General features: G+C 42.5%; 1 protein-coding gene across 4 annotated transcripts in view; it reads left to right on the top strand.

Annotated features, from left to right (window-relative positions):
• LOC116943517 (rho GTPase-activating protein 7-like) overlaps nt 1–23,497 on the top strand; it is a 57,447-nt gene that overhangs the window by 13,660 nt on the left and 20,290 nt on the right. For 3 of the 4 annotated variants that reach the window (XM_032956416.2, XM_032956417.2, XM_032956419.2), the window contains exons 2-4: nt 15,491–15,562; nt 16,239–16,320; nt 17,584–17,647. In XM_032956416.2, coding sequence (XP_032812307.2) covers nt 15,491–15,562; nt 16,239–16,320; nt 17,584–17,647 — 218 coding nt within the window. Of the gene's footprint in view, nt 1–667; nt 5,285–15,490; nt 15,563–16,238; nt 16,321–17,583; nt 17,648–23,497 lie in introns of those variants that run through there. The other variant, XM_032956418.2, reaches the window with a different exon arrangement.

Below are 23,497 nucleotides of genomic sequence, written 5' to 3'. Positions count from 1 at the left end.
GGTTTTGAAGTGCTGAATATAATGAATCTATGGACACAAGATGCTCCACTGCATGCTTCACTAATTTAACACGGAGGCTTTCGCGAGCAATCTCACCCGACACAGCCAACCAGTGAGGCTGTGTCGGGTGGTGGCGGGTTTAACGACATATTTATATATTTATGCGATCTAACACAAAAACCCCTATTATTGACCTCAATAATTGTCAGTCCGGTTAAAGACATTTCCTTTATTGCCATCGTCAGCCGTGCTCAATCCACTGCTGGATGAAGCCTCCCCAAACCGTCGCCCCCTCCCACGGTTCTGCCATGTAACATTCCACCCAACTCCTGCACACGAGTCAATGTAATCGTTCCTTCTCCTCAATGGATACCTTCTTTGAGGCATTCCAGTCCTTGGTTGCCACTCCATCCATCGCTCTTCTTGACCATCGATCATCATCCCCTCTAGCAACGTGTCCTGCCCTAACCCGCTTACTTTTATGAGCAGTTTAAACGTTGTGTGTAGGCTGCATACACATGCTTTCTACTCCACGTGGCTCAATATACATTTTAAGACATCGTAGAAACGGTCCTTTAATATGGCCACACTTATGACTAAATCGCCCGAAATGCTCCTGACCTCATCAGGTCTCAGCAGGAGCTGAGCTGGGTTGAGCCCGGAGAGTGATTGGACGGGTTCAACACAGTTGTGGGTTCAACACAGTTGTGGGTTCAACACAGTTGTGGGTTCAACACAGTTGTGGGTTCAACACAGTTGTGCTGTCGGCTGCTGCTCTGGGGCTACGTTGTCAGCAGAGGGCAGTTCAGGAAAAAAAACATTGTTGAACTGTACTATGCTCCAACGTCAATGCTACCCGCCTTCACCAATCCACATTGAACAGCAATGTGGAATGTGGTCAAATAACCACCACGACCTGCATGGCACGGGAATGCCCTCGTGAGGCTGTATATTTACAAACTATATTAATAAAAATACATTTTTATTTTACTCGGTAAGCCCCACTGCTATATCGCTGTTTTTAAGAAGCGACCTGGCTACCACAAATGATAGCTCAACGAAGTGCCTTATCGTGCGGAAGTGTATAGCAGCCAAAGACTAAACGCGTGATGTTTCTAAATGTGGAGGGAAAAAGTGGATGACCCGGAGAAAAATCCACGCGACCACGGGGAGAGAGACACGCAAACTGCACATATACAGCAGGCGTCAGGGTCGGGATCGAACACACGACCTCCTGTATGCCGGGCGAGGTAGTTCACATCTCACCACCGTGGTGAGATGTTAAGGACTGCACATGCACTATATTATCTCGTAATTATCATTGCACACGATAGTTTTTTTTTAAATTTGATTGATCAATGCAAAGCGGTGGAGGCAAAACAGGAATAACGTTAGATGTGGCTCTTCTCATGTCTCTAAACCTAATAACCTCCCTTCATTGTCGAGCTATGTGTCGGATCACTGTTTCTAGACAGCCGTTCGTTGAGGTGCATTGTCTGGTTAATTTATTCGGATATAAGCATTCATACATTGTGTCCTTTGACATTTAGAGAGGAGAAAAAAACCTGTGTATAAATATGTTACTGTTAATGTCGTGTTTGCTTGTTAAAGGCAGCCCTGTTTCTGAAACAGGCTATAATCTGTTCCATATGTCCCCGACTAAAGAAAAAGCAGCTATTCCGATTGGCGTATTGTGTGCACTGTGTTTAGCAGAACGTTCCTATGGCATGCGTTTTTATATTTGGCATATCCCACGGGACAACCGTAAGTGAAGAACGATGAAAGCAAAATGTTGTTCAGAATTTTAATTATCTCTACTTGAACTAAATTTTTAAAACATGTAGACATCCAGAATTTGTATTTGGGTGGCATGAATAAGCCAAGGCACAAATATATATTTTGTAGTCAATGGTGAGTTGCCTCCTTAAACAGATTAATGTATTTGAAGAAGCCATACAAATGTATTATTGACTATTATTATTGAATAGCCCCTTGTCAAGGACAAACTTGGCTTTGACTTTTACATTTGTACCACGAACATTTAAATAATATATGTAAGTAAAACGCGTTGCTCTTTTGAATGAACATTGTATTGTCATGCATTATAATGAAATCGTAGAGCAGAGACCACGTGTTTATTTTACATTGCAATTTCAGGATTTATTACTTCTGTTATATTTGAATTATAATAATCTGATTTTAATAACATTGGCATTTTTCACCTTCTACAATTCGTCACGTTATTGCTGGCGATCACTTCTAGTATTACATTGTATGTAATATGGCTACATTTATTTATAAGTATATTTGTTGTTTAGTAACTTAATTACATTTTTCAAAATGTCAGTTATCAAAATACGTGCTTCAATTCGTAATCCGTTTTAAACATCGTGTACAATAATAATTCTGAATTATGTTTTTGCTCATTGTTACACAATGCAAGTTAGATTTATTGGAGGCTCAACGAGACACATGGTGTGCTGATAGCTCCTCCTTTTTTGTTAGCCACACCCACTTTTACATAAACACGCCCACTAAGCAACTCGTACTGCTCACAGTGGTGAGGTCACTCTGCAGAGACCCCGCCTGCCAGCCCCACCCACTTCTCGGCAGGCCGCACCCTTTCCCCACATCATGAGCCGAGTGTGAGGCAAGAAAACTTCAAACTGGGACGAAATCCCTGGATTAGGGTCTCGTCATGTTGTGTGGGTTGTGAAGGTTGGCCATACTTCACCATACTTGTCAGTGCGGGTTGGTGAAGGCAGGGAGCATAGACTCGGGTGCATAGAAGTGCAGTACAGTACAATGATGGTCATGAGTTTATTTTTAAACAATAATTTCTAGCAACGTAGCTTTTGTTTCGTAGCGTTTTGTATATTAATATGTTGCTTATCACTGGATGGAATTTAATCTGATAGAATGAATTGATCAAAATATCCTGTAGCCAAAATCGAATTTATTGCCTAAATGGGACCAATGTCCTCGGCTTTGATTCTTGACACTTTTGCGTCACGAGGGCTGTAGGATAAAACACAATCACGATATGCCGCCCTCGTTACACACCCTGGAAGAATAGCCCGACGAAAACGAATGACACCGCTGCGTTTAGAACTGCCTGCTTCAGCATGTAGCGGTTTTATGAGCCTGGGTTCTGTGCGGGCGATCTTTTGTTTGTTCGAATACCCCGAGCAGACGCTTATTTAGTTCACCAAAGACTGCCCTTAACAGACGTGGCAACGTGTCAAGTTGGGATAGTGCCTGGTCCCAATGTCATTTTCCTCTTGAAAATAACGGTTCTGCAGTTCCTACCCCCAGCACTGCTCCGCAAGGAAAAGGGTGAAGCTTATTCGCCTTCCTGTGTGCCCCCACGTGTTTCACCATCGCCAGCTTGCAGAGATTTAGTGCGCCAGGTTAACAGGCTCCACATTGAGTCTTAAATCAATTTAATCTGCTGAGCAAGATATATTGCTTTGTGAAACATGCAGCGCTCAACCATCTTAGGCGTTGCATTTATAATGGGCTTGTTACAATGAAAATGAGGTCCGCTTCAGCCACCGTTTGTTCCGAAGTCACGCAGCGAACCAAGAGTCAATAATGAAGTGCACCTCGCAAACGAAGTCTGCGAACCAGGCCTGGCTCCAGCTCCTCTCGGATTGGGGTATGGAATAGGAGCATCACGCGGACTCCGGTCATCCTCGCAGCGCCTTTAGGCTGACCATTGAACAAAGAAGGCCACTGCATCGCGCTTTTCGGTGCGCTTCTGCTGCCGTCTGGAACGCTCTTCCGATATTAAGAAGCCACTGGAGCTATACACTTTAAAGCTAGATTGAAAACTAATTTCATTCGAACTTATGTTGTGTTGAGTTTGTTGTCCTTCCCCCGTATCTCCGATGAGCACGGTTGGCTACATACAGTCCGAATTAAGTTCAACATCGTACATACAATGAATAGATCGATTATGTGGGCCACCGTAACGGTGATGTACCGCTACGAGAGTGGTCTTGAGTGGGCCACAGGGACGTTTCGTGGTGCCCACCTCAACAAGAGCAACGTGTGTGTGGGGGATAACATTGCTTGAATTCGGGGATTTCTAAAGACACATTGTGACAGTTATTACGCGATGTAAATTACCTGTATTTGCCACAATCCTGATCAAGCTGGTTGTAATCACTAGCGAAACGTCGTACTCAAATTGTAAATGTTGTGGGTGTGCGCTCCAATACACCAGTGTTCTGAAGTAGTAACTAATTGGCACGTTTTGGGTGGTGGTGGGTTAACGACACATTTATATTGACGCAATCTTACCAAACAAAACTCTTTATTATGAGGACTGTACCTCTTTACTGTATTCCAAATACTGCACATTGCTGTGCTGGAGTTGTTAAACTATATTTTAAAATTGAATTAAGTATTCAATATGTTTCATATTAGTGATTTAATACCTCATTGATGACTGTGATGTACTTCAAAGCTCTGTGTAATCTTATATTATAAATAGTCTTGCACTTCAAATGTTTTTGCATGCCATACTTTTGGAGCTGTACGTTCAGATATACAGTACAGTATATCTACAAGTCACTTACATACCACTATTAATGGAAAACATTTCAGTTATTTTGATTAGTTTGAAACCTGTGAATGGAGCCATACAAGATTAACTTCCCATCGTGCCAAACCTCGTATGCCATAATGGGAGCGGTGCTTAGCCAACATTGAAAAAAGGGGGCCTCAGAGGTTCTCAAACAGAGACGCGTTGTGATACGAATATAGAAATCGTACATTTGCAGGCATTAGTTCTGCTCTTGAGCAGGGGACACAGCGCTCTGGGCATTTCTTCGTCATTGTAAGTTGGAGTTTTACGCCTCATCTGAAGCATTGGGTTAAGATACTGCACCATGCACAATACATGTAACGTTCATACTGCCAGTTTTTGTAGTAAAGTACAAGACTATTACTATTGGTACATTTTGAGAAGAGTATATTTTATCATTGTCCATCAAGCAAAACCTCTGTTCCAGAAATAAGACAATTATTTTTATATGACTATGTTGTGTGATTCGTTAACTCCATATAACACTGACAAGCCTAAATTCTGAAGGTGAATCTCTTCTTGGAAACGGGAATATCAATATGAGGTGGAGCCTGATTCCTCGCTTCACATTCAAGCAAGGGAAGTGGCTGCACATAAATTGAATGCCGACAAAGAATTATTATATCATTTGTGGACGCTATACCGGGGCACTACCAGACACCTCCTCGCTTTTCAGGCATCGTTTTAAAAAAGGTAATGACTGCACTTTTTGTTTCATTCTCATGTGCTTGTGATAGTTCTTACGATGATAGTTATCGACGGTTCTGTATACATAGTTGTACATTGCAGCTGAAATAACGCATGCGTTGCTCGACCAAGTGGCTTATGAATGCCACTCTCATTTCAGCCGCTAAGGCTCCGTTGAGCTCAGCATCTCTGTTACAAGGATAACGACATCCCACACCTTTGGCAGTGTCGGCAGTTACATGACATTGTAGGGAGGGAATGTGCAAACTCACAAGGGCAAAACAAACATTCGTATGAAACATGCAATTTGTTGTAAACGTGATTCAAGAAATAAGATATATATTGTCTTTTAGCTTCCTTTACTAGCTCACTCGCAAGGGCCGAGTGAAGTTCCTGTCCCGTTCCTCTGAGTCATCAGAAGCTATGCAAAGCCCTTTGCGGGCTCGTGCATTACTTAGCTGCCGATGGCTGTGGGAGAGGAAGCAGTGCCACGTCCCGGTTCCAGACATCCGTAGCAAATCGCAGCCGCCGCCTTCCTGTCATGAGCCCCTCATTCATGTAGCCCCCATAACACTACATTCTGTAACATTGCTTCTGGCGGCTCTCGTTATTGACAATGTAATAGTGAGCATATCAAAACATTTGTTTGCAGTTCGGTGGACAACAATGTGCAGTGCTGGAGATATCTGAAAAGGAATGCTAAATAATATTCTGTATTGGAGCATTTTGTCCGTGTGTGTGAACTTCTGCTGCACCAAGACAGTGCAGCGAGTTACGGTCATTTAAGTTAGACTTCATCGTTTGCAGACTTACCGTGTGCGCTAGGGTATGCCACAGCATGCACGCTCTGTTTAAAGGATGATTACGTATGTTGCGTTTGTATTTTCTACTTTGTACAGCCAACAGCCTAAAGTTCAGTTAAGAGTATTTTGTTAAGAGTAAACTCCTGCCATCCAGTCATATTACCAACGACTCCCATTACCCACGGGAGATGTAGGGTCTGCTAATACTCCAATTATTCGTGGCAGTGTTCATCCTATAATCTGCAATTTGTTTCAGGCCGTTAATTTTAACACATTTATGTATAGCCCCACAGATAATTATTGGATCCACGATGTTTGTTCTTCACATTGCTGCAGATGCATATTTATATTCTACTTCAATACGTATTATTGCCTTCCCTACTATGGGCACTTGATGTTTTATCGGAATGCACATTTTATTTGCCTTTAGAAATGCATGGAAATGTATCTTCTCAAAGTACAATCGATCATTATTATTATGTTACATTATTAATCATGGATGAGAGAGGCACAATCGCTTACTGGTGAGCGCACTGCGCTATGAACTCAGATACCTGAGTTTCATTCCCAGTCACGGCCACCTTCCACTCCTCCCAACAGCATCAATCGGCATTGACCCGAGCTTGGTGAAATATGGTCAAACGACCCCTACGAGCAACACGGCATCCTGCATTGGATTGACGGAGGGTGACATTAATTAATGTGCATAATACAGTATGGTAAAATAGTTATCGTATGGTTCAACTCCTACTCTTTGGGTCTACGGTAAAGTCACGTAGATAGAAATATAATAGATCACCACGTTTCCATCGCAATACAGGCAATCGTTTGTGTTGATGTGGGGCCTACTATTTGGGAAGATCCTATTGATTAAAATCCGCAAAAATAACTAATCTTATCTAGCCGTGGAAGAATGCAAATACATGTATGAATATGCACCACGACTCTGGTTCTCCATAAAAAAATGTGCAGTTAGGAGGATGAATTTAACGCTCGGAGTGACCACTTCCAAGTGACTATTATCTGCCAAATATTGTGGAAAATAGGAAGAATCGCCCCAGCAGGAGTTTTCACTGATAGATTCACGGCTGTAGATAATAGGTGTTGCAGATAATTTGAATCGCAGATAACTGACATGTCCCTGCGCTGTTTGACATCGTGGTCCACTTGACCCCAGGCCATGCACACAATCACGCTTTGACATTTTTTGTTTCAATGCTTTCCTGCTGAGTTCACGTTCCAGGGCTAGCTGGCCATTTGAGGAATGCGAGTACGTCATACTTGCTTCATGGCACTGTCACACTTTAGTGAGTGTGAAAATGCTGGCATTGTTTCATTACATTCCCATATGAGCTTATATATGACATTTTAACGAGCTAACTTCTTACACATTGCAACAAAATGTATCGTACTGTCATTTGTTTCATTTCAACTTGCATTCAGGACCTTCCTCCTCACTCTGTAAAAGTATTTGTATACATGCACATTATGCAGTATCATCCATTTGCAAGCGTTTGCACTTTCAATAATGCTTACTCTGTGTTCATTATTTCCGTGGTATATACAGTCAAAGGGTTTCTTTGTTTAGGGTTGTATTTGTTAAGGATTTGATGCGTTCAGGGTTTTATTAGTTTTTTAAAGGCTTGAGTTATTTTCTGTGGAGCCTTGTGTAAATTGTACTGTGTGAAATCACGTTTTAGGTTGTGCTAGTTCATTGGGGGTGCAAAGCAGAAACGATTTGGGGATCCATCTATAATTTGGTAAAACCCGAGTGAGATGACAATACATAAGACAAGAGATGTAGTAAGATAAGTGAAGGAAGATGCAGACAATATAGAAATGAGCGAGATTATGTGTTTTACTGTTAATTATGTGTTTTACTGTTAATTATGTGTTACTGTTAATTATGTGTTTTACTGTTAATTAAATTATGTTTATTCGTATTTCAATTTGAGCTTATATTTGATGAATCCATATTTCTTCATGATTCCAGCAGCCCTTTAGTTTTTTGGGGCCCTAAGCTGTTACTTGGCTCGCTTGTGCCTAGCGCCACTGCTGTGCCAGAGTAGCGAGATGTTAACTCCCTCGCCTGGTGTGCAGGAGGCCGTAGGTTCGACCGCGTCGCCTCTTTATTTGAAGTTCGCAAGTTCTCCCCGTGGTCACGTGGATTTTTCTCCGGGTACTCCCGTTTTTCTCTCCTCATTCAGAAACATCACGCGTTTAGAGTATTTAGCTGCTATACATTTCCATATGATGATGGTGATAAGCCACTTTGTTGAGCTCTCATTTGTGGCCAGGTCGCTTCTGAAAAAGAGCTACATAGCTCAGTGGGCCTTACCTGGTAAAATAAAAAAATAGTCGTACTGAAATGTGTTTCGTGTCATTTGCTGAAATGGAAAAGCGGGAATACCTTCACCATGGCCTGCATTGCGGCTCATTTCCCAACTGTAGTGGGATTGCACGCGATTGCTGCAAGAAGCAGCAGTGTAGCCTACGCAATTCCATACATTCCTCATGTGAAACGGGTTCATGTGTAACGGGTTAATGTGTGACGGGTTCACGTGTAATAAGTTAACGTGTAATGAGTTTACGTGTAACGGGTTCACGTGTAACGGGTTCGTGTGTAATGAGTTCACGTGTAACGGGTTTACGTGTAATGAGTTTACATGTAATGGGTTCGCGTGTAACGGGTTCATGTGTAACGGGTGCGCGTGTAAGTAGTTCACGTGTAATGAGTTCACGTGTAACGGATTCGCATGTAATGAGTTCAGGTGTAATGAGTTCGGGTGTAATGAGTTCACGTGTAATGAGTTCACGTGTAACGGGTTTACGTGTAATGAGTTTACATGTAATGGGTTCGCGTGTAACGAATTCATGTGTAACGGGTTCGCGTGTAAGTAGTTCACGTGTAATGAGTTCACGTGTAACGGGTTCGTGTGTAATGAGTTCACGTGTAACACGCTCAGACGGATGGAGGGGGGGAGTTGCACAGGGACCCTGGGCCGGCCTGCCACGTCGAGGATTCATTGCCTGGACCCAGGTCCAGCAGTGTTTATGATTTCTTGGGGATTCGGACAAAGCAATGCTTTTTGCAGCAAAATTGGTGGCCTTTAATTATTTATTGATGCACATTTGCCGTGTTGTTTATGTTGCTTTATGGGCATGGATAAAGCTTTGTGCGGAGTATTTCAACGGAAAACCAGGAGTTGTTTGATATTTTTGTTCAATGCATCTTTAGAGAGGCCAAAGAAAACAGCGACTGAGTAATGAAACGGGAGTTATTGTTTACAATACCAGTAAATATTTGCCAAATTGATTGTAATATCACTTTTGGTCAAAGCCTTAACGTATACAGTATGGCCAACATGTAATAGCACAATTGGTAGAGCATTGACAGTTATTTGTATAAACAAACTGTGATGTGGCCCCAGTGTAGAGCATGCACAGTTACTCTCGACATATCTATACCGTGATGTGAACCCGGCGACCTGAGACCGATTCCCAGCCAAGACTAACATCAGCGGTGGTTGATATCTGAATCTGAATCAGTCCTCTGGGTTCACCCCATTCCACCAACTTGCAATGAGCAACATGCTGAAGGGTGGTCGTACAACCCCCATGACGAGGCACGGTGGGGGAGACATTCACTGAGCACGAGATTAGCAAAGGGCTGCAAGTAAGTAATTAAACATTACAACAATAACGTGGCCACCATTGGCAATCGACATGGAACAATTCCATCCCCCTCCCCAGCCATTCTGTGAATTGGCACAATTTATGGAAACGATTCGAATAAATACATTTTATTTTAGATCGCCCCGATTCTATTTTGGTCTCGATTGCAAATTCCTGTTCACTTTATTATCCTAAATTTAAATGAATGATATGTGATGTGGGTATTGCATTTTTATTAATCGTAAAAAAGACATTCTTTACGCATGATTAGATCACACGTGTCATGAGCACAAGCATCAAATTCGTGAATTAGTTGCTGTATCGTGCATTCTTGTATTTAAAATTAGTGATTTTAAAGTGCTTTGAGAAGTTGCACAAGGTCCCGACTGTAAAGTGGTATTTCAAAAAAAGTGAATGGGTTGAAAGCAAAAAACTGTTCCAATGTTTCAACTCGTGAGAGCTGAAATGGTGTATTCTAAATGAAGTACTTTGTCCCACAGCCTGACTCAGTTCAGAGCTGTCAGCTTTGGAATCGTCATTTATTTTTGATGAATTCACAGCGGTGATATTACATTTCTCAGCAGTGCTGAGATGTTGCATGCCTTCTGTGGGGTCTAACTTCCGGTTATTAAGTCAACTGCAATTTGAAGTATGACATGTGATGTACCATATTCTTGGTTATTTCGGTAAAGTCACCACGTAGAAGGGAAACAATAAAATAATTACATTCAATATGTACATCACATTTTTAGATTTAAAGCTTTCGTGACTGCAGGGATTCATATTCTTGGTTCTTTCGGTAAAGTCACGTAGAAGGGAAACAATAAAATAATTAAATATATATGAATCCCTGCAGTCACGAAAGCTTTAAATCTAAAAATGTGATGTACCCTTAACATGTGGACTTTCTGTTTCTCATTTGGTTGGGCCGAACTGTAACACTTCAAGCTTGTTATGAAATCATGATTGATCTGCATGATGTCACATCATCTTTTGGTCAGTGACAGGAATGCGTGTGTTCAATCATTCATTCCTTATCTCCACGCAGCATTGGTCATTGCTGTAAGTGACAGTGCACGAAGGCTGCATATTGGATGGTGTGGATAGACGCGAAATGTCTTGAGCACAATATCCAGCAAGTGTTAAGATGCGTGGTGTGGTCTCTTGATTTATTATATTTAAGGGGTCGGGGGGGGGGGTGAGACAAAAACTAAAAATACATCTCTTTTGTTGAAATAAAATTTTCCACCATCATCAGACATGGTTAATCCACTGCTGGATGAAGATCTCCCCAAGCAAGCGCCATTCATCGTGGTATAATAATCCACATAATTCCACTTGCTTTAAGAATCATTCATTTATTTACTTGTAATTCCAGCTGAATTATTTAATTTAAACCTCATGAACAAAGAATACACTAAACCTTCTTGTGTATAGTCAGCTCAGGGAGTTACATTCAGCCATATGCTATACTCCAGTACGGTACCCTTAAATCACTCGTGCACTCTTGTGATAAATGTGCACCAAGAATTATGTATTTAGAACGTTGTAAATAACATATAATATTTATATTCAGGCTTCATTCCATAAGTTTCCATTGCTGGATCTTTTCCAAATGCTTCGCTGTTAAAATGTTTACTTTTCAGCTCTGCCTCTTGTAGCCTTGCTGCATGATGTAATACGTAAGAAGATTTATGTTGAGTGTGGTGTAATGCCTAGAATAGACAGTAAATTCTAACATGGATTTTTTTTCTCTTTCAGATGTCCAGTATTATTGCAAATCATGTTTTAATGTTGAGGGAACACTTAATGTACTTAAATGCATTGCATTTGCGCTATTTACATGTTATTATGAGATGAAGGAACTTCTATTGGTAAGTATTGTATTGTCAGGAAGCAGCTCGCACAAAGTGATGTCCCTTGTGAAGTCACTCCAGCAGGCGTCTCTTCTTCCATCGCGAGTGCACATGTAAGATAGCCGATGGCCAATACTTATGACCTATACTACTGTTTTACCAGGTAAGGCCCACTAAGTTATATAGCTCTTTCAGAAGCAAACTGGCCACAAATGATAGCTCAACTCGTGGCGGCCAAGGAATGGAACACATTCACTCCATTGCAGAATCGTGAGATTACAAAGACTTTCGAAGGCTTTCATCCAGCAGTAGATTAATCATGGCTGATGGTGATAAGTGTGGTGTACACGTGTGGAGCGATGGCTCCACGGTTAGCGTACTGGAGTATGAACCCGATGACCAGAGTTCAATTTCCGGCCACAGCTAACATTACTGACGAGTGATATGTGAACCGCTCATTGCCCCTCAAGCCCTTAAGCAACCCACACTGAGCAGCCAGTGTAAAGTATTAGAATCAGAATCATTATTTAGACTGGAGGAATCCGATGAGCTATGAAGCTCTTTAGTATGATAAAAAAACCCTGGCTGTGTGGGGAGCTTCATCCAGCAGTGGAATGACAAAGGGCTGTACATAATGTTTTATTATGAACAATAAACATGATTCATCTTCTTTTGTTCTTTCGGTAAAGTCACGTAGAATGAGAATAAAAAGAAGATGAATCATTGCAGTCACGAAAGCTTTAAATCGAAAAATAAACATGATCATTACACACCATTTCCAACATGACTTGCTTTAGTTCTGAATTGTACTGATTGAAGTCAAAACTACATTGAATGGGATAGTTTTGTCTGAGTAGCCATTGGTGTGACTCAGCTGAGGCCATCGACTCACTCTGGTTTCATCTTGGATGGTAGTGACTCGATGTTTTCATGCAGACATATTACCCCCTGAGCCACACAATACCGTTCTTAATTTAGTTCTACTTTTCGAAAAAAAAAATACCGTTAGTATATTATGAGACCTCCTTTGCCAGTAACAAGATATAGGAATAGGTTTTACCCTTTTAACTGCACAAAAACTGACACCTTTATTCAAGGCATCATGTTTGCAATAACCACAACACAAGCAGTCAAAATGCAAACAAAAAAAGACAACTCTGATAATAATAATAATATGCACTGTCCTTGAATTTGATTGGTCCACACCCGAGACAGCTTTTTTTAGAGCCTAGTCTCCATTGGTGTTGGACCAGAAGACGCCAAAAGACGTACAACTCAAAAACAGCGCACTATCAGAGTATTGAGGGCTCGGGGTGAGCATTTACATTATGAGACCTCCTTTGCCAGAAACAAGATATAGGAATAGGTTTTACCCTTTTAACTGGCACAAAAACTGACACCTTTATTCAAGGCATCATGTTTGCAATAACCACAACACAAGCAGTCAAAATGCAAACAAAAAGACAACTCTGATAATAATATGCACTGTCCTTGAATTTGATTGGTCCACACCAGTGACAGCTTTTCTTAGAGCCTAGTCTCCATTGGTGTTGGACCAGAAGACGCCAAAAGGCGTACAACTCAAAAACAGCACACTATCAGAGTATTGAGGGCTCGGGGTGAGCATGTACATTATGAGACCTCCTTTGCCAGTAACAAGATATAGGAATAGCTTTTACCCTTTTAACTGGCACAAAAACTGACACCTTTATTCAAGGCATCATGTTTGCAATAACCACAACACAAGCAGTCAAAATGCAAACAAAAAAGACAACTCTTTTTTGTTTGCATTTTGACTCTTTTTTGTTTGCATTTTGACTGCTTGTGTTGTGGTTATTGCAAACATGATGCCTTGAATAAAGGTGTCCGTTTTTGTGCCAGTTTAAAGGGTAAAAGCTATTCCTATACCGTTAGTATGTTATTCTGTGAGATTTTAAGATAATTCCTAAATAATATAGTGATGTTAATATTACCATATGGTTAGCATTGGTAGTGCAACAATGCACACGCCTTGACACGTTCTGTAACAAACCTTGGTCACTGTGTGTCATGTTTATATATGTCCACACAATTATGGATGGACCCGCTGACAAGCCGAGATGTGACATGAAGGGTCAACCCTTTTTTAGCGTGATTGGATTCGTAAATTATCCACGCCGTGTAATTTTCCCATTTTGGAACAATTTAAGCCTCGACACGGCCACGGACGGGGCTGCTGTTCCTGCAAACGACGTCAAAGTGCCGTTGACATGCTCTGCCACGTTGCAGGGCGCTGGAGACATGAAAACTGTTGAACCCTTTTAATGTCCTCCTCGGTGGCAAATGTCGAGAATGCATTAACCACTTGGCTGTTCGGCCACATGGAACTGATGGGGGCACGCGGGCTCGCGCAAGGCGACTACGGCTTGTACAATAACGCACGTTCACAGCTCGTGCTCAGTTCTACACATGTGGCTCTCATAAAAAGTTTGATGTTGCAACTTTTACATGTTTCATGTTTCAAGCGTAATATTTCAAACTGTATACTTATTTATTTCTTGTTTATTAAATTTTGCTACATTCGTAGCAACCCAAATTATTCTCGTCCAAGCCGACGTTTCACGTTCGGACATCACAACCACTGGTGCGTGATGGCCTCTGCCAGGTTTGGGATATTTTAATTGTTATTTGTTATTGTCTTGTTAGTTATTGGGATGAAGCTTCATCTGTTAAAGGAGGATGGCTGGAAAGCATTATTTCAGACCACATTGCGCCCGATTGATGCAGGCCTCCCCACACCCCGCGTCAAGTCATGGGGATTTGTTTGACTTCACGAACTCGTCGGCGGTGGTTGTTGGGGATTTTCGGGAGGAAAGCGAAGTGCCCGCGGCTGGTTCAGATATCACTCGCCACTGATGTTAGCCGTGCCCGGGAATCGAACTCGAGCCGCCAGGCTCATAGATCAGTACGCTAAACACTGTCGCTGCATATTTCCAGATCTGTTATGAAAAGCTCAGCTAGGTTACCTTTTTTTTTTACAAATTGTACCACTTGAAAAGAAGCCGGAAAAGACATCTGCAACATTTCTGCAATTCCAGCTTGATTTGTTGGCATCCTTTGCCATTTTTTGGAACTTAAATTACAAACTGAATGTTAAAGAGCAAGTACAGATACCGTGTCCATGTATTTAAGGAGGCATGCGATGAGGAGTGAGTGAGTGAGTGTTAGGTGTGTGTGGGAAAGGGAGTCATCCATTACAAGAAGCAAAGTGTTGGCACGAGGCTGTCGTGACGTTACTCTAGTTAGATTTATAGACGTTTCATTAAACGTGAAACATTCAACAGATCCAAATGACATTGCGGAACGATCGTAGCGGCGGTCCCTGAAGCATCTCGTGGTGACGGCTGTTCCCCGGGGGGTGCCGCTGTACACGCCAACACTGTAACCTTCCACATTTGGTAACCACTGCTTGGGAACATTTTGAAAACACTGTGTGGATACTTTGCCCTTGTTTAGCCAAGAGTTTGCGCTTGCGATTGTTCACAACCGTTGCTATTTTTCCAGCCTCGCACAGACAGGTAAATGTTCCACGTAAAACACGCGCCGCATCAAGGCGCATCAATTACTCCGGGTTGTTTGTACATGTTTATGAAACGGTCATCGTTTGTTACGTGTGGTCGTGAAGGTGAGCCAAATGGCAATTGGCCCAAGTGCGCTCGTGGCAGGGCCCCGCTCCCCGCGGTGTTTATACAGCGCCTTGAACGAGATCTGTGGGAATTCCGAGATGTTTACCCACCGCGTGTGGGGCGGGCACGTGGCCTCTGACGCGTGTGTGCGCCCTTTTCTGATTTACCCTCTCGCTCTCTCTGACGTTGCCGTCGCTTGTTTGTGTTTTACAGAAATCGAGCTGAGGGCAGCCTGCGATTGGTTATGCGCTGCAGGATTCCCGCAGTATGCTCAGCTCTATAGAGGTGCGTTTGGGGGTATTATGTTTGTCAAGTTCAGCTCTCTCGCGCGCCAAATGCAAGCTGCAATTCAACTCCATAACTTTGATCCCTTCAGTTGAACTTCTGCTAATGGCGATTAGTCCATGGCTCTACATGAGGGTAAAGGAAAAGGTGCAGCAATGCAAGCGGTTGCTCATGCCACTCCTGTCAGAAGGCCTGCTTTAGAGGGAGCTGTAGAGTGTACAGTCTATTCTCAGGTAAGGCCCACTGGCCTATATTGCTATTTTTCAGAAGCGACCTGGCCACAAATGATAGCTCAACGAAGTGGCTTATCACGTGGAAATTTATAGCAGCAAATACTCTCAACATGTGATGTTGATTCTAAATGTAGAGGGAAAATTCAGAGGACCCAGAGAAAAATCCACGCGGCCATAGGGAGAACATGCAAACTTCATATATACACAACAGGCGTCAGGGTCGGGATCAAACCCACGACCTTCTGCGTACCAGGCGAGGCAGTAAACATCTCCTAGCCACCGCGGCGCTCTGCAATATTCCTCCAAAGTGCTCGGTGAAGCTTAATGCAACGTTACACTGCGTAATTATCGTGCGTGGCGTTCGGACATTGCAGTCTCGTAGTCTGAGATGTAAACTACCCCCAACAGTCAGCGACATGGTTCTCCCCTCCCCTTCTCTGCAGATCTTCGTTGTCCCATAGACATATCCGCGGTGCACAAGGACCACGCGTATCTGGACCAAGATTCGTTTGAATCTCTGTGTAGGTAAGTTTCACTTGTTAAAAGTTGAAGTCTTTTTGTGAATACATTCTTCAGCAGCACCTGATGTATTATTATTGCTTAGACTTGTTGCAATTAGCCTCAAGATAGTTTTGTCAAGATAATCCTGCTAAGTATTCTCAGGCGGGGATAACAATTGCTATGTGTTTCCCATTTAAGAAACTTTGTAGATAATTTAGGAAGTTTGGAAAAATGTGGACCATCACAATGGACGACTCTTTTAAAAAAATGTCACAGAACCGTTAGCGCTCATTGTGAAGCGGACGGTGCGTATTTTATGCTTAATATACCCGCAGTTTATTAGGTTCCACACTTAATTTATCTAAATTCTAATTCTTGAGAATTAAATATTAGTTTGCTGTCATGTGAAAAAAATTGCTGTTATACGCAGAGAAGGTGGTAAAATGCTTCCCCTTTCTGTGTGGGCATGAGGTCACTTGAAGTGACCTCAGAGGTAGCTCTGTGATATCTGTTTCCTTGGGACATTCTCCAACATGGCTGGATGTACAGCTCTGAGAGATCCAAATGGATATGCCATCTCATAGCATGATACCAAAAGCACAATGGGGATGAAATTGGGGTAAATTAAAAATAAATTAAAAAACAAGTCCCCTTTCACTAGACATGGTGCTTCAGCCTGTGCTGTTACACCCCGTTTATTAGGTCTCCAATGAGTAGGACCCAATTTAAATTTCCAATTTGTGGGTAGATCCCATTTCCGAGAAATGCCTTATCTGATAGGGAAATAAACATTCCACACTGTACTTAAATACCCAGCCAGAGTGAGTTCAATGCACAAATTGTGCGTTCTCTTAACCAAGCGCACAGTACGTGTATAAACACGTAGGTGCGTTGGAAGCAACACGCACATGCATTTAATAAACTCTATATACACATCTTGCATGCATTTTTTTATTTACAATTTTGATGTTTTTCTATAAGTAAGCTGTATTTATTTGTGCTAAACCAGCAGGATGGCTCAACGGTACTGTAGCACGAGTGGATCGCAAGCGGAAGGTTACGAGTTCACATCCTGGTTGGGGGTTGACTCAGCCCATCAGCCCATCCCTCCTGTATCATTGTGAGGAAGTAAACAGCCATAGGCATGTGGAATTTCTACCACTGGCCCAGGGCTGTAAAGAGGGTATTAGCAATACCTCCATGCCACATAGGAGTAGGAATTCACTGTCACTTTGTCTAAACCAGAAATGCCCCTGACTCTTGTATTGTTTAAACCTTGTCTTACAGTCGCTTGATGATCCTTAACAAGTGTGCGTTGATGAAGGTGGATGTTGGTTCTTCTAAAAATAAGGTAAGATTTAGTTTTTTTTCTCAAAAACCTCGTGTAGTATTTCTACTAAATATACCTCGAACTCTTAACTCGATGAGGGTGCAAATGTTGCCAGATAAAATTCACCATAAATGTGCTTGATACAGTCATTTTGAAAGCTAAGCAGGCTCAACCATAGTTAGGTTTTGCGCAGTGGCGAAATATGAACTACCTTGCCAGGCATACAAGAGGTTGTGGGTTCAATTGCGATCCAGACACTTGTATGTTTGGAGTTTGCATGTTCTCCCCATAGTCGTGTGGATTTTTATCCGGGTCCTCCGTTTTTTCCCTCCACATTTAGAAACACGCATTTATATTATTTAGTTGCTATAAATTTCCACATGATCATAAGCCACTTAGTTGAGTTATCACTTGTGGCCAAGTCGCTTTTGAAAAAGAGCTATATAGGTCAGTGGGCCTTACCTGGTAGAATAAAAAATTTATGGAGTGGAGCTTTGGTGAGTGAATATTTTGCATTATAGATTTCCAATGTTATGCCAATGATCGCTGTCAGGATTATTTAATGATAGTGATAGATATATAACATTTATTTTGGCATTCGCATCCTGACTGTGGTAATTTTTATCAGTCACCAGTTGCTGGGATATAGCTCCATTGGATTAACATTGAGGCTTCTAATTAATCGTAGATTCGATTCATGTGCAAGATCAAACTCATCCTGCAATACATGTGAAATGTTATGCGCTCCGTCTACATGCATGTTTTATAAATTAAATTAATTTCGTTTAACTATACATGAAATCAAGAGACCAGCAAAGTATAAGTTGCGAGAGTGACTTGGGGTATGAGTATGCCAGTAGGGGGCTATGACAGTCTCATTTGAGTAATTTGTGGATAATTATAACATTTTGTCAAATATTGGTATCTGGTTCAAACCTGTCTGAAGGATTTCAGCCTGATTGTATTTCACCAACTGCTGATTGAATTGCTACAGGCCAGGAATTTCATCATATTCATTGTTTTTTTTTTATCAATATGACACAGGATACAGACATTAATCAATGTCTTTGATTGCGCTTAATTGAATGTATCTCTGCTCGTGCCAGCGAGGGCTGTGCTCGGCGCCTTTCTGTCGTCCAGATATAATTTGGCAGCTCCCTGCACCGCGTTGCGGCTGGCAGATTGACCACGCACGTCCCGGAACGGGGCGACTTTGGGAACCAGCGGAAGCACAAGTTGCTGCGTAGAAACAACTGTTGTCATTTAGTGCTGGAGTGAAAATGGGGGAACATACTGTTCTGCTTGGGGATTAAGGCCCTTTGTGTGGTCTTAAAGGGTGTGGAATTTGAACGATGTAAATAACCATTCATAGGCATCCAAAAGCTTGTTTTTTTCCTCTTTCACGCATGTGCTTGCATAAAAATAATTGTGATAAAATATTGCGACAGCCTTCGTTAAGCTGAGGCGTTAGGGGCAGCTAACATTGCCAGCTGCGTTGAAATATCTTCCTCTGCTTCTCAGGGCTCTTAAGATTACAGAATATTTACTGGATGAGTTACACATAATATTACCTCTTTTTCACCTTAATTTCGTAAACGTTCCCCCAGCCCATTAGAAGTTCTGCAGCTCAGCAAATAAACTACTCACTTCCCCTCAAGTCGCAAACAGTTTTGTACAGCAACTTGATAATTACAACGGCGTGATTAATAATCATTGCCGCCACCTTCCATGTGGAAAAATCAAATGCCCTGCGAGCAAAATGACAGCAACGCCTGAACATTTTTGTTTCCTCTGGTAGAGTAAATTTGGTTTGATCAGAGACTCCCCCGAGCGAGGGTTGGTTCCGCTGTCCGGTTCAGTTTATAAACTTCTTATATGCAGCCTGCGGCCTGTAATTATAGTATTTTGCTTTAAAAAATAAAGAAACCAAAAATAGAGGGCTCTTTAGGTCTCAAGCAAAGATAACCACGTGCCTAAGTTTTTTATGTAAACATATCTTTCCACAAAAATCAATTATATGACAGGTAATATTTCGAAGAAGACTCTCTTGTTTGGTCATTGCAAATACAGATGTTACATCTGGCCAGCGTCCAGAATGGCTATTTCTTAATATTGCACAGCTTCATATTTGTTTTACACTCTTACCTATGCATGGACCTCTGAATTGATGGATTGAATTACACTAATCTCAGTGTGGCTTACTTGGCACTCAGTTGTTGCAGAATTGTTCATCATTCTGGCGATTTGAAGTAAATTCTTGCAAAAGCCAACGAATGAAACAATTCAGAATGAATATCTCTGCACAGAGAAGACCTTGAACTACTCTGTTGTTTTTGCAATGTTGGCATACGATAACACTGATTTACCATAAGCTTGTCTCTTGGGCCAAGAAACAAATGGTAGTCAATATAACCCACGTATACATTTCTTAACCAGGCTGTGATTTTTCAACATTTAAATATATTATGAGCAGTTATGAAAAACTCAAATCATAAAAGTTAGAGGCCACACAAGTTGGCTTCGTAAAGATAATGATCACTGGTTCTAAATTCAACAGCATAATGTTCAGAACAATAACGTTACACTCGGAAAGAGCTGAAACTTCTAAACAATGGCCTCATTAAGTGTATTTTTGGCACGTGACATTGTGCATGAACTTAAAACTTTTGAAACAACATTTGCCTGGATGATTTAGTAAACACAAAATTCTACTTTTACATTCATTATATGTATCACGTGACAAGTCAGCGATGTTGAAATCACTCATCAGATTTAAATATGGGGGGGGGACATAATGCTTGAAAATAAAAAAAAAAACATTCTGTAAATATATCTGGACATGCATAAAAAACGTTCTTAAATTATCATAAACTCATTTACTACGTTAATTACTACGTAAATGAGTTTATTGTTGCTCATTATGATTTTATTATGTTTGGGTTTGAGTTACTTTCATATAACAATCAACATTAAACAGCTGTTATTGCATTTATTTAACGTGAACATGGCTGGCCATTTTATGAGTCCGGGCACATCTGGCTTACTCAATATAATTATAAGCACAGCATGCATTGCAAACGTTCAATGATTGCATATTTATTGGTGGAACCATCGCAGAGGTCACGACTCTGCTAACAATTCGCTTGAGCCCTAAAGTTTACAGCGCCATCCAAGCGTAGAATTTTTATTTTCTTGTAAATAGGCAGTTTCTTGACATTGAAAACGCGGTGGCTGTTTGTCACGGTTCCTTAGCAGTGCTCTCGTTTCAAACAAGAATGTGGCGATACTATTAGAGTGGGTGGCGATACGATTAGAGTGGGTGAAGATACTATTAGGGTGGGTGAAGATACTATTAGAGTGGGTGGCGATACTATTAGAGTGGGTGGCGATACTATTAGGGTGGGTGAAGATGGGGTCGGAGTGTCACCTCCGGGATGACGGTAGATTTCGAGTGCCGGCGCGCGTGTTGGCTTTGTCATTGCTGCCCTTTCATCCGAGTGACCCAGGATTGATCCCTTTTCCACGATGCACATCTCCACTGCTCTCACGAACGGCCTTTGTTCAAAACTCTGCGAGTACAAAGTGTACTCTACAGTCAAACTTGGCAATCCCACCAGTGGATGAGGGCCTCCCAATGGCATGCGAGTCGCTGCGAGATAATGATGTGAGAACATTGAAGTACACAGCCCACTACCTGGCCCCACAGTTTATAACAACGTGCTTTGCATGGTGGTCACCTATCCAAGCACTATCCAGGCTCAATCCTGGCTAGCTTCCGAAATGTCACTAGGGATTTGATCAAAGATGCTCATAAATTAAGCTGAATGCTTTATTTTCTGACCACTGTCCTGAGTGTTTGGCAGCATTAATGATGAACCTGGTGTGTAGATTTTAAAGCAAGCACAAGAGAAATTGGTCTTTAAACGAGTACCTGGCCCGATGGGAAGACAACAGTGGCTGGCATGCAGGGTGATAGCCACACCACCTCATACGTCATGCCAGCCTTCATAGATGCTCGCTAGCAGCTATTGCTCCCGGCAGTTCATAGCGCAAAACTGGGGATTCGTGTTTGTACATCCACTTACCTCCATATTAAAAAAAATATGCGTGCATGTGCGTGGCTTGTGCATGAGCCTGATGATACTCTTGCACAAGGCAGGAGATACAGGGTTGACTGTTACCATCAGCAACGTTGTCGACCCTTTATAGGCTCAAGTGTATATGCAGGCCGCGTACATCAATACGAAGAAGTCGAGTCCATCCTATGTGTACTCTTCCAGAAGTGAGCACACAGCGGCTGACTGCGTTACTTATTGTTGTCCATGTAATCGAGCCCGTGCGCTCGCTAGTGAGCGGACACAGGACGATGCCCGCCGCCAGGTTCGCCTCGGGCGCCCGCCTTGCACGCTGCTCTCTCCGCGGCGCCAGCGCTTGCGCCTCACGTGTCAGCGCAACGTCAGCGCGACGTCAGTGCGACGTCAGCACGACGTCAGAGCGATGTCAGAGCGACGTCAGCGCGACGTCAGGCGGCGCGGTGCGGCCCGTCGCGTAGGTGCCAGGCAGCCCGGGGCAGCGACTGCTCTCTGCGGCAGGACGATGGAGAGGGAGCGCGATCTCCTGGCGCGGTGTTTGATGTCCCATCTGTGCCAAGCGCCTTTTGGGAGCCAGCCATCGCAAAGCTGCGGGGCCGTTGCCAGCGTTGCAAACGACTCCCTGTGCCGTGACATTTTTTTTATCATTCATCAACATCACGCGCATTTCCTAACAGTGTTAAAACAAAAAAAGATAATATTTTGTAAACATAAACTCTCGTTTCCATGGCGTCTGAACGTTTCTGGGAAGTACCATGATGTGAAATGGTTGACATTGCTACAGATACAGTGAGGGAAAAAAGTATTTGATCCCCTGCTGATTTTGTACGTTTGCCCACTGACAAAGAAATGATCAGTCTATAATTTTAATGGTAGGTTTATTTGAACAGTGAGAGACAGAATAACAACAACAAAATCCAGAAAAACGCATGTCAAAAATGTTATAAATTGATTTGCATTTTAATGAGGGAAATAAGTATTTGACCCCTCTGCAAAACATGACTTAGAACTTGGTGACAAAACCCTTGTTGGCAATCACAGAGGTCAGACGTTTCTTGTAGTTGGCCACCAGGTTTGCACACATCTCAGGAGGGATTTTGTCCATCTCCTCTTTGCAGATCTTCTCCAAGTCATTAAGGTTTCGAGGCTGACGTTTGGCAACTCGAACCTTCAGCTCCCTCCACAGATTTTCTATGGGATTAAGGTCTGGAGACTGGCTAGGCCACTCCAGGACCTTAATGTGCTTCTTCTTGAGCCACTCCTTTGTTGCCTTGGCCTTGTGTTTTGGGTCATTGTCATGCTGGAATACCCATCCACGACCCATTTTCAATGCCCTGGCTGAGGGAAGGGGGTTCTCACCCAAGATTTGATGGTACATGGCCCCGTCCATCGGGCCCTTTGATGCGGTGAAGTTGTCCTGTCCCCTTAGCAGAAAAACACCCCCAAAGCATAATGTTTCCACCTCCATGTTTGACGGTGGGGATGGTGTTCTTGGGGTCATAGGCAGCATTCCTCCTCCTCCAAACACGGTGAGTTGAGTTGATGCCAAAGAGCTCCATTTTGGTCTCATCTGACCACAACACTTTCACCCAGTTGTCATCTGAATCATTCAGATGTTCATTGGCAAACTTCAGACGGGCATGTATATGTGCTTTCTTGAGCAGGGGTACCTTGCGGGCGCTGCAGGATTTCAGTCCTTCACGGCGTAGTGTTACCAATTGTTTTCTTGGTGACTATGGTCCCAGCTGCCTTGAGATCATTGACAAGATCCTCCTGTGTA

The sequence above is a fragment of the Petromyzon marinus genome, chromosome 18 (genome assembly GCF_048934315.1).
Source record: "Petromyzon marinus isolate PM22_M1 ecotype Great Lakes invasive population chromosome 18, UKy_Petmar_22M1.pri1.0, whole genome shotgun sequence".
NCBI classification, from domain to species: Eukaryota; Metazoa; Chordata; class Hyperoartia; order Petromyzontiformes; family Petromyzontidae; genus Petromyzon; species Petromyzon marinus.
The sequence above is the reverse complement of the archived record's forward strand: the minus strand, read 5'-3'. Positions and strand labels throughout refer to the sequence as shown.